General features: G+C 38.4%; 1 protein-coding gene across 1 annotated transcript in view; it reads left to right on the top strand.

The window, feature by feature from the left end:
- The window catches only part of LOC129361089 (obg-like ATPase 1), a 50,042-nt gene extending 40,086 nt beyond the window's left edge, over positions 1 to 9,956 (top strand). The window contains exons 8-11 of the mRNA XM_055031743.1: positions 757 to 897; positions 1,453 to 1,549; positions 6,607 to 6,729; positions 9,739 to 9,956. Coding sequence (XP_054887718.1) covers positions 757 to 897; positions 1,453 to 1,549; positions 6,607 to 6,729; positions 9,739 to 9,840 — 463 coding nt within the window. The 3' untranslated portion in view covers positions 9,841 to 9,956. The remainder of the gene's footprint in view (positions 1 to 756; positions 898 to 1,452; positions 1,550 to 6,606; positions 6,730 to 9,738) is intronic.
- The last annotated feature ends 2,149 nt before the right edge of the window (positions 9,957 to 12,105 follow it).

The raw sequence follows: 12,105 nt of genomic DNA, 5'->3' as shown, positions 1-12,105 counted from the left end.
CATTTGCATATATGCACCATTATGGTACAGGTCAGCTAGTCATAGAAAACTTTTCAGTAGAAAAAATAATTACAAAACATGTTATTTACATTTGTAAGTGCCCACAGGGCACTTGCAAAGAAAGGCAGAAAAAGGATAATGGGAAAAAAAAAAATTCCATTTAAAAAGATGAGTCTTGTTGTTTTTTTCGTTGTGAGTTGTTTCCACTGTTATTAAACTAATTTATTGTTTCAGGATCAATATGTTTTAAAACCAAATGAAGAAATTTTTAAATTTTCTGTATGAATCAGATATATTTAGAAGTGAATAGTGAATATTTTTCACTTCCCCGAGTGAAAAACTTTGAGCTTAAGTATAATTTACAACCTTGTAGCAATAATTCAGTAATGCTGACAAAAATCCAGGTGTAGATCTAAGAAATAAGGGCATGTAATAAAGCCAATATTATATGATATTTTATATGTACGGATATAGTAAATCCATCAAATAAAATTTAAAGCATTTTTTTGTACAAAATGTATTTGTTAATATGAACACCAATAATGAGTTTATTCACTTCTAGTATTCTAACCATAGGCCTTTAAAAAAATATTAATGCCTTGTTTACGTCACTGTCTCCATTCAAACGAATCCATTTTAAACTCCCCTAAAAAGATATTCATATTCTCTGCTGCTCTCATGAATATGGATTTCCAAGGCCACAACAAATACCCCCTTCTCAATCAAGTCTTCTTTGGTTTGCCGTTTCTCCATCAGGTTGGTGAAAATCAAGGAGTGGGTGGACAGTCACGACCCCGGAGCCTTGGTCATCCCCTTCAGCGGCAACCTGGAGAGTCGACTGCAGGACATGAGCGAAGAGGAGAGACAGAAGTGCTGCAAAGAGCACAAGACGCAGAGGTTAATTAGCATTCAGTCTCCCCACACTTTATTATCAGCTGTGTCCTCCATGCACCCCTTTAATTGCATGTGCTGATAGAATAATAAATGGCAGAGTAATTACCATTATAAAGCAAAGGATCCCTCTTCTTACTGAACAACTCAGTCAAAGGGTTTTCCTCCAAATTAAGTTTTTAACTGTCATCTGTCATCTGTAGGTATAATTATAACTTGGTGCATTTTGGGTTTATTGTTCTCGTCTGAAAACCTCTATGGAGAGAAAAATTGTGACAGCAGAGACATTTTTTTTCTTCTTTTTTTTTCTCAGCAAAGACCGAGGCGTCGAGTTGAATTCTTAAAAATGTTAAATGGGACTACAAGCATTCTAATTAATCATGCAAACCATTGGAGAGTTGAATGTCTCATGTGAAATGAAGTGACCCATCTTGCTCACTTAATGAGTTTGTATTGGAGTAAACGGCGCCTTGCCGCTGAAGGGAACTTTTCCCAGGCGTCAGCGAAGTATGACAAAACGATTCAGACCCTTTGATTCATGCTGAAATTTCTCCCCACCAGTGCCCTGAGCAAGATCATCAAGGCGGGCTATGCGGCCCTGCAGCTGGAGTACTTCTTCACCACTGGCCCAGACGAGGTCCGTGCCTGGACCATCCGGGTGAGAGCCGGCCGCAGCGTCGTGTGAACACACACCGCATCCCACGTTCCACCCTGCTGGTACCTCCGCTGATATCACACACTTCCAACTTTGTCATGGTCGTGCTTTAGCTAGTCATTACAGGCTGAGGATAACTTCAATTACTGGTGAGCCGCTGAACGGTGAAAGTGGGGGCCCACATTGATTGAGGAGGACAACAATTGATTTTGCCCATTACGTCCGTGAGAATGTTTCCATCCTGTGCAGATCTGCCTGCCCTCCTCCTGCCGCTGGAGATAAGGAGGCCGTCCATTGTGCCTGCCTAATCTGTGTGACGGAGGGTGTCTGTGCCAAAATTGATGTCGCTTTTCATCCGACTGTTTGTGGGCCTTGCTGGGGGCTCCTCCTCCATGTGTGTCTCAGTTTACAGAGCCTTGCCCGCCAAGAGCTCCGTGCAATGGGATCATAGGATTTACATCAATACAGATGTCGGTTTTGCATGTTGGTATTGTGTGTTTTCTTTCTTTTCTTTTTTTTTATTTAAGTGGATGGAAATGCAGATTTAAAAAGGTTGCATTTTAAAATTTAAATGGAAAACAAAATGGGTAATGTGTCACATATTATTCAAGCTGTTTTGAATCACAATTTTGCAGTGCAGAATTAATTTAATCCATTTAAGAAGAATGAACACTGAAAAATTTCTTGCATTATTCCACAAAGAAATTGCCACAAGAAGATCAGAACGGGTTTGTTTTCTGAATTTCAGTTTTTCTTATGCTGCCATTTTTACTATCTCCAAAAGAGTAGCATTTATAGATTACAAAGGTCCTTTTTGAATTTTAATTTTAAACTTGAGCAAAGTTTGCGTTGTTTATTCACATTTTCAACTGAAAGTTTAAAGAAACTGTTTTATCCATTTGCACCTTTTTCCTCTCTCAGGCCATTAATTACCTCTCTTCACTGTAATAACCATGAAGCAAAGTGCCACTTAAAAACCCTCTGAAAACAGACTAAAGAACAAGAAAAAACTGTTTTAGAAAATATTTTTAAAAAACATCTCTTGAAATTTTACAGTAAAAATGTTGAGCTACAACCACAAACCTCAATGAATCAATTGATTTAATTTTATTGAGATTTCATAGATAGACAGAAGCAACGTAGTGCATAATTGATGCATTAGCTGAACCCTGGGACCAATCTCAAGTCTTTTGCTGCCTCTAATAGTTTTTCTTCATCCATCTTCCAATCAGCCCTGTCCAGCTTTACTGCCCCTGCTGAAGATAAGCATCTCCTCAGAATAAAGCTGCCATCACCGTGTTTCACTGGAGAGATTTTGAATTCATGTCGATACACTATTAGATTATCACTAGTGAGAGACAGAAAACCTTCTTTCATGATCTCTACATCCCCCTAAAACTGGCTTTAAAGATAATCTCTTGTTATTTATGAGGGCATTTAATTACACAGTATTTTACTTAGTGGTATTAAGGTAAGGCAAAACACTTGATTTAATCAGGATTTTTTCTATTTTATTTTTCTTTGTATGTCAAAATCCCAATAGAATACTTGGAAGTTTCTGGTTGCAACATGGCAAAATGTGAAAGATGAAGATGAATATTTTTGCAGTGCATATGCCGGTAATTTTCTCCAAAATAAAAAAAAAAGTGAGACTTTTTAATCTTAAAATGAATAGTGAGTCTTCAGATTTCAACAAAGCAGATCCAGAACTGCATCTCATTCTCATCGTTTAAAATGTACAAACAACCGATTTACTAAGATGTTACAAACTCCATGAATCCATAAATATTGTTCAGTTCTCTCTGAACAGCTTGGAACACAAAATCCTTTAAAATAATTTACTACGGGATGCTTTTAATAGTTTTTGTTTCATTAGATTTTGAATTTGAACACAGTCTGCTTATAAAAAACACAGCAAACTGTTTTCTGTTTTATTAAATTCCTCTGGTTGAACAGGTCAGTCTTTCCGTCTCATCTCAGGATGCTTTCTCCCTTATGCATGTTATTTACTGAAGAATCTAAAACTGTGCACAGGCCTGGGGTGAAAGTGAGCTCACTTCCTGTTTTCTCACGAAGAACTTATGTCTCAGTCGGATGACATCACCGGATTTATATCATGATGACTGATGTCCTTGCTATTTACAATAAAAGCACCCGAATGCTTCAAAGGTATCCTCAAAAAGCAGGCTTGTGTCTCCTCTGTGTAAGTGATTACAACCAGCCTCGATTTGTGTGTGAGGGGCATTTAGTCAGGTAAGCATCAGTGAGTAACTATATTAAGCCAATATATCTTGCATTGTAAAAACTACGCTCAGTAATGTCATGTTCCTAAGTTCTTTAACATGCTTTATTAGGCAGCCTCAAGGTGACCATTATCTATCAGCCTGCTCTGCATAGCTCTTAACTAGGACAATGTGGCTCTCCTGTAAAGCACCAAATGAAAAAAAAAAAATTCAAACCCTTAATCTATTTTTTTTCTCCACATAGACAAACCTTGATGCTGATTAATGGTAGTTAAACACACAAGTACTCTGTCAGTGAGATTGCAAATAGATGGTAATGTATTAGAGTCATTAAATACGCATCAGTCTTGTGGCATGAAATATGTTGACCCCAACCTGATTATATACATAATTAAAACCGCTCAACAGCCCCTGAGCACGGCGCCGCGGCACGGCTCGACAGACAGGAGTCACAATGATGCACGGCAGCCACGTCACTTATTTGCCTCATTTGTCATTTCTGCACATCATTTCTGTGCATATAAATTGTGCATTTCATCATTCAGCACTTTTGTCTTAAAGTGGTTTGTGGATTTTTTTACAAAACAATTCAACCTACACAAAAAATGTCTCGAAATGGGCTCTGAAGCACGAAGCAACCTTTTGATTCTTAGTTTTTAGCTTAAGAGAGTTTCTGCTCTTTTACTCTTTTAGCCAACTAGCTGAAGTTATTTAGTCAGAATTACCCTGTCAAAACAATATTCTGGTTTTTCAAAAAATAATTTGCCTTTATGACCATCAAATTGTTATGCTGCTGTTTCTGAAGTGAGAATTTTTCTTTATTTTTTATTAAAATAATCTATGATTAATGATCATAAAATTAAGTACGAAATGTCCTAAATTGAGAAATATGTGACTGTGTTGTTATCCTGAGAACTGAATAAATGAACATGAAAAACACCTGGAAGGTGCAGAACAGTGCTAAGTAAACAGTTTGTTTTTGCTACAAACAAAAAGTATTTGTGGTTCAGGTATTATTTGAGTTTTTGAGGTGCTTGTTGCCAAAGTCACACTTCATAACAACTACCAGAAAGTAAAAGATAGCATCCAAAATCATGGGAAATAATGATAATAACCTCCATATTAAGGAATAATTGTGAACCAATTTGTTTTTGTGTATCAGAACCACAGAACCAAGCTTCCATCCAAGCAAAAACACTGTACCAGGTTGTTTTGGGTCGTACCCCACATCAAGTTCTCCTACAGTTTGTGTGAACTTCCCAGAAAGAAGTTTTTCCAGAGCTTCACTCTGATTTGCCTCCAAGTGTGTCACTTGGTTCAGAGTCTAAAATGAGGAGCTGTTGGACACCAGAGCAGGATAAACAGCCTCTTCTGAACTTATCGTAGGTTTTAGGTGACATTTATGTTAATGATGATGAATCTTGCCCATCATACCCATACCCACTACAAAAGAGAGCACCACAGCTGTAACTCTTGACTTTTTAAACTGTAACTAAAGCATCAGTTTTAGCTTAACTTAGTTCGCAGCAGATTTGTGGTAAACTAATCTGCAGAACCACACAGCAAGGCAAGACAACTTTATTTATACAGCACCTTTCATCCAAAGATAATTCAAAATATTTGTACAAGAAAGTTAAAAACAACATGCAACAAGAAGATTGTAATAATAATAATAATAATAATAATAATAATAAATCAAGCAAGCAAGCCCACTGACCACACTAATTCAGGTATGCACTCAAAGAGACACTGACACTTTAATCCATCCATATGGATGGATCCATATATAAGCCTCCCTGTGAATATTGTTATTTTCAGCCCTGAAACTCTGGTTTGTTTGCCTAGAAAGTTTAGTTTGTTTGGGGAGGTGTAAATGTACAAAATCTGATTCAGAGGAAAGAAATTAAGGTCTGAAAAACTTAAAGCCTAGGCCTTGATTTTATTGAAGTGAATTCTGAAGTGCTTTGAAGGTAAAAGTGAATGCCAAGCAGACCAGCTTCCAAAAGCAGGAAGCAGAAGAGTCCAGCAATCTTTTGTCTTTTAACAAAATCAAAAAAGAAATCCTACGATCACTTAAAATTTGACACCACACCATTTTTGTGTATATATTGCAAAAAAGGAAGATGTGCTCATGTATTTGTCAGAGATTTTTCTGTTATTTCCTTTAGTGGTTATTGGAACAGCGCCACCACAGGTGAGGCGGTGAATAGGTTTCTCAAAGGGTCTGGTTCACTTGACACAGTGCAGTGTGAAAGCAAACTCCACCAGATTTGGTCCCCAATAAAACTGAGTCTACCAGACACCCTCAAGTACAGGATATTTGAAGATTTCTGAAGCCAAACAGCAGTTTGTAGAAACCTATCTAACATGCTGTGATATCTTTGAAGGCTAAACGTGAATTTGAATTTCCAAACTCTGGTGTGTCACAATAGTTTGACCTGATAGAGTAAGGTCTACACCACCTCAGCCTCTCACTGCAACACTGGGTCCCATTGCTGTCATGACCAGAGAGCTGAGCAGCGACCCACAATGAGGCAAGATTGCTCGGACAGAAATCAATACAGCTAAGGAATGAGAGTCAGAAGGCATTGATAGCAGCGCCAGGTCCTTATCGGTGTCCAGGCTGCCCTAGCAGGCTACAGTTGAGTGGAAAGCTATCCAGAAATCTGGACAGAGGCAAGAATACCCAGCGACTGAAAAACACCCCTGGAGTCATTACGCCGCTATCACCCTATCAAACACCAAGTCTCTCGTATGCTGTAATCCATCTTCTCCAAAACAATTCATTTGTCCTCTCCTCTTCTTCTTCTGTGACAGAAAGGAACTAAGGCTCCACAGGCTGCGGGGAAGATCCACACGGACTTCGAGAGGGGCTTCATTATGGCAGAAGTAATGAAATTCCAGGATTTTAAAGAAGAAGGCAGTGAGAGCGCTGTCAAGGTGAGCAGTTAGTGTGCCGGAGGAGATGAGGGGAAAGTCTCCTGTGATCAGTGGAGCTGACAGTCGCCATGCAGCTCCGACTGAAAACTCCTCTTCACCTTTACTCGGGGGAAGAAATTACTGCACACACTCAGGCACCACCAGTGACAAGCCAGCTGATTCTGGGTCTAAACACTGCCATTGTGCTCCAGCTGTGCATATCTTTATCACAATGTGTTCTAACTGGCTGATGGCAGCTCTTGCTTTTGACTTGGCACAGATGCTCGGAGGAAGCACTTTTTCAGCTCGCCAGGCGTTTATCAGATCTGTATGGTGCGCCGTTATCTCAAAGCTCTCCCGCGCCGAGTCCCCACTGTAGGCATGTGACAGTGATATAAAGTGGCAAGTTAAATAAAGTGTAAAATTTCTCAAATAAGGACTGCTTCATGGGTGGGTAGCACAGGAATATGACTTGCATCTCTTCGTTATGTCTATCCGCCTTTGTTTGGACCTTTTAGCTGTTTGTGTGCAGCCTCACGTCAAATGCAATAAGATACAGTGCATTGCTAAATTTTCACACCTACTGAATTAGTAGGTCACATTTCAAACACAATAACCAGCAAAATAAACTGGGATTTAATTTTATAAACCAGTGTACATGTGTGGTGTGGAAGGAAGTTACATCAGGTCTTTTTTTTTTTTTTATTAAAATCTGTTGCCTCTGATAGCACTAAGCAAAATCCAATGCAACCACCTGAAAATCAGCTTTTAACTCTCAATTGGATTTAGGTCTGGGCTTTAACTAGACCATTCGGACACTTGAATTTGCTTTGAGCTGAATCATTCCACCATGTTTCACCATGAGAACAATGTGTACAGAGTCGAGGTGTAGGGTTAGTTTTCAAATGTAAAAGTATTAAGCAGTTTGGGCCAAACTACAGCTGTTTAGACAGATTTGCAGTGGTGCCAAGCTGGGAACTATAAACTAACCCTGCTTTAAACTTGTCCACAACTTTATTCCTGACCTGTCTGCTGTGACCTTTTTGAGTTATTTATTTATTTCAAACAAGTTTTTAAAAACAAGAAAATCAGAGGACAGAGAAAACATGTGCATACATAATCAAGAATAAAATTACGTTTGATCTGTATTCTTCTCTAACAAACTTCTGAGGCCATCATACCTAAATCAGATTTAAATGTAGCGTATATGTCTTTATTTATTAATCAGGTGAAGGCAGTTGGTTACCCTGGATTTTCTTCAAATACAAAAAAAGGGAATAAAATACATGTGTCACTTCTTTATTGGGCATGAACATTAAAAATCCCCTTTTCTTCTACTGATACATAAAAGCTTCGTTACAATGAAGATGCTGGTTGTGATGTAATTAAGTCTCAAATGGCTTAGTAAACATTTAACAACACATGGGACTTTTTAAATTAAATACATCAATTTCTTTTAAAAAATATACAAATGTTTCTAATGTTCAGATTGAACATGAATTTCTGCTGAAAGCTGAAAGTATAGAATACAAAATTACCAAATTAATGCAGCAAAATGTTTTTTTTTATTATTTTCTGATTAAACAAACCTCCGTTAAATTGCTGCTTCATTAAATGAAAGAAGAAGTGACTAACTTTGCTCAGCATAAACCTCGTCATCCGCAGCCGTAAGCCATGCTGGCGTGATCTCTTTATCAGCAGCATCGACTCCTTGTGCCCACTTACAGACTCAGCTAATGTAATTATGGTGGCACAAAAGGCCCGTGGAGACCAGTGAGGAAGGAAGCACTAAAAAACATTTAAACCTCTTTAGTATTCAAGCCCTCTTTTTTAATTTTTTATTTATTTATTTTTTTTGTATTAATGCAGTGGCGGTGTATTGTCCACACCCCCAATAAGCTGCTAACTGAGAGTGAATCGAGTTGGTCTCTGGGGGAGTTTCACCATTGTTATCCAGGGTTGAGATCTGAGTGTCAGGTCCTCACTGCTTGCTCTCACTTTAATCCCTTTTTGAGCCTCAGAAGAACATGGAGCGTCTCTGACTGCGGCATTAAGGTCCATGCTATTTAATGCCAGTTGTGGGAATAGGCAGCATGAATAGGGCCAGAGTACGGGGATATCACATTATTAGTAATCATATCTGCTTAAGCCAAGCTTGCCGCTCCAGATGGCTGCTTTCAAGTGCAAATGAACCAGTTAGATGTGTCGGGTTTAATACATACTCAGGAATCACAAATAGCCATTGATTTTTTTTTTCCTGTCTGCCTCTCCATCCTGTGTTTCTGGTGGTATTGAGCTTGGATTAAATGGTCTCCTGAGCCTTTTAAAGGGACATTGATTCCTCTAATTAATTGTGCACCGTGCAGAACCAGAATGGATAAACCTGTCTGTGTTAGCACTTCAAGTCAATTATTTTTGAGTTTGCCGGGAAGGAGAACAAACACTTACAGTATACAAAAGAAATGTTAGAACTTATTTAGTTTCCTTGAGAAGTTTCACATCGCTGTAATCAAAGACTTATTAACATTTTGTGCCTGTGCACATGAAGCTCAAATGGGCAGACGAGAGGATTACTCGCTCAGTGGGAATTCAGGCACCCCCATGCGCAAAACACGGATGCATTTCTCTGTGTGTGATTCAGTGTGTGTGTGTTTGCATGTTTGATATATATGAATGACAGTGGCGCTACCCAGGGGTGTGCTTGGGGGCAATGGCCACCCCTACAAATTTTTCCTGCCCACCCAACTGTCCTCTCCCTGGCCAGATAGTCACTTCTTTATTTGTTTTATCCTTTTTTATTTCATTTTTTTTTGTTTTCCACAGTGTGTTGATTGTGATTTTTTTTTTTTTATGTGCATCTTCACCGCTTTAAAAGCTTTCTGGAAGCACCTCTGGAAGACACAGTTTGATACCACGGTGGATTAGGAGTATTAGGATAAATAGTTAATATAGTTAGTATAATGACATTATAGACTTACAGCAGTTATGCTTGTTGTCACCTTATTTAATCTTTCTCTGAATTTCTTTCAGGCAGCTGGGAAATACAGACAGCAGGGAAGAAACTACACGGTTGAGGATGGAGACATCATCTTTTTCAAATTCAACGCACCAAATGCTCCAAAGAAAAAGTGACTTAGGAAGAACATTATTGTTTACAAAACTGATTTTATGCTTCATTTCCTTTTGGGCCCCTGAACATCCAGTGCCACCAGAGGGTATTCACACCCCTTCCCTTTCCCCACATTTCCTTAAACTTATTCTGAAACCGATGTGTGTGAAGTTTTGTTTTTAAATAAATCTACTCAGAATGCCCTGTAAAGACAAATAAAAATACATTGTCAGACATTTTTGTACATTTTCTAAAAATGTTACTAGTTAAGCTTGATAGGAAAGTAAGCATTCACACCATTTGAAGTCACAGTCAAAATGGAGATCTGCATCTAATTTCCACTGAATTTCCTTGAGATGTTTCTTCAACTTGACAAGCCTGTGCTAAAATTGAGTCAACAGAATTTGAAAAATAACCCATTTGTCTGCAAGATCTCTCACAGTTGACAATGGATATTGGAGGAGAAGCCAAGCAAGGGGCAAATCTGGAGAAGGAAATGAAGACATCTCAGTACCACTGTACATAAAAAAATGTTGGTTGGAGATCTGGCTGCCTGAACAAATTGATAAATGAGGGAACTTTTTTCAGCAGCAGAAACTGGGTGACAAATATACAGAGATTCTTCAAGAAAGCCTTCTCTAGAGAGTCCTGAAGCTCAGACTTTGTCAACGATTCATCTGCCAACAAAAGAATCCACCAACGAACACTGCCAAGATAATAAAGGAATGGTTTCAGACCATACTGTGAATGTCCTTGAGTGGCCAAGTCAGAGCTGGACTTAAATCTAAGTGAACATCTTATGTAAATGATATAAAACTGCTTATAAAAATGTATCCAAACATGTTTGCGCTTAAAAGGATCCGTAAATAATAATGATAGATATTCAAAGCAGGTGTACTAAGCTTATAGAGATGGTCCAGCGAAGACTCGAGTCTCACTAACGGTGCTTTGACAAAATATTCAGCAATGGGCAAGAAACACGACATTAATTTTTATATCTATATTAATAGCTGATTTTTCCAGTATTTGTTGGGTAATGTGTGTAGATATACGAGACAAATAAACACTCAGATCTATTTTAGAACCATACAGAGTGGGAAAAGCGAAGGGGTGTCAAAACTGTCTGTTGACACGAAAGTGCCTCTTCTTAAGTTTTGGTTCCCCACATTGAGACCCAAAACAGAGGTTGTGAAAACTGTGACAGATTCTCTATTTAAGATCAGCATCAGGGACTCCCCACCCCCCTAACCTCCTCTAAATTGTAGCAGCATTTTAAGGAGCATATTACTCTCCAGATACTTCATTAATCTCCATCATGGGTGCCAGCGCTGACACAGATGACAGTGGAGACAATACCACCTGCTCTGCTCCCCCTCCTGAAGATAATGCATGTTTTACAGTAGGCCAGATGTCTACACTCAATAAAACATTTGACAAAAACCAGCCTGTGTGTATTTAGGGATGTCTGTATTGAGCGGAGAGCTGCATGGGGACGGCGATAGCGGTCCTGCCGACCACTGATTAGAGAATTAAAAGACACAGCTGACATTGACTGTAGTGTAGAGGGGACAATTATAATTAAGTCTGTTAAGTGATGCTGATTTTGGAAGGGCACATGGAGGATGCAGGTGCTTTTTGCCAAAAGGAAGTGGTCATTTTGAATTAGTATTTCCAAACAGATTGAACTGACCTTTCACTGAATGTGTGTGCTCTATCTTTCCCCTGAAACCAGAGCTGGCCCAAAGCATAAGAAAACTAAGTCACTCATAGTTAGAGCTCCAAGGACAGTAGGGCATAATTTTTTGGGTGGAGTTTTGTGGCAGCTTTCCAAAAAACCATTTCAGGCTGTTTTGAAATTTCAAGGGGATGACATAACTTATAATATAAGTTATATGTGCATCCTGCACATAATTGTTTGTGAGTGAGGTAGAGTCCAGTTATAATGCTGTTCCCAATTAAGTAAAAACAAAGAAACACATTGTGAAATGTACCTTAAGAATATTTTATGAACTTTATGAAAAACAAATTGATCTCAAGAATATATTTTTATTTTTTATATAAATTGTTGAAATGGGAGACATTAACGACATAGAAATATGCTTTCTTTTCTTTTTATTCTGAAGACTTTACACATATTGCATCAAATTTATAAAACTAAAAATGGAAAACATAAAATTTGAAGAAACATTTTATTAATATAGCTCCACGCAGCTTACTTGAAGGCAGAGTATCATTTTCACTCGATTGCTGTGTGGTATCTGAATATCTGTGAGTTTTATAGGATCAGT

This window comes from Poeciliopsis prolifica, unplaced genomic scaffold (genome assembly GCF_027474105.1).
Source record: "Poeciliopsis prolifica strain line A6 unplaced genomic scaffold, Auburn_PproV2 SCAFFOLD007, whole genome shotgun sequence".
Taxonomy (NCBI): domain Eukaryota; kingdom Metazoa; phylum Chordata; class Actinopteri; order Cyprinodontiformes; family Poeciliidae; genus Poeciliopsis; species Poeciliopsis prolifica.
Note: the sequence above shows the minus strand (reverse complement) of the source record. Positions and strands in the feature narration are given on the sequence as shown.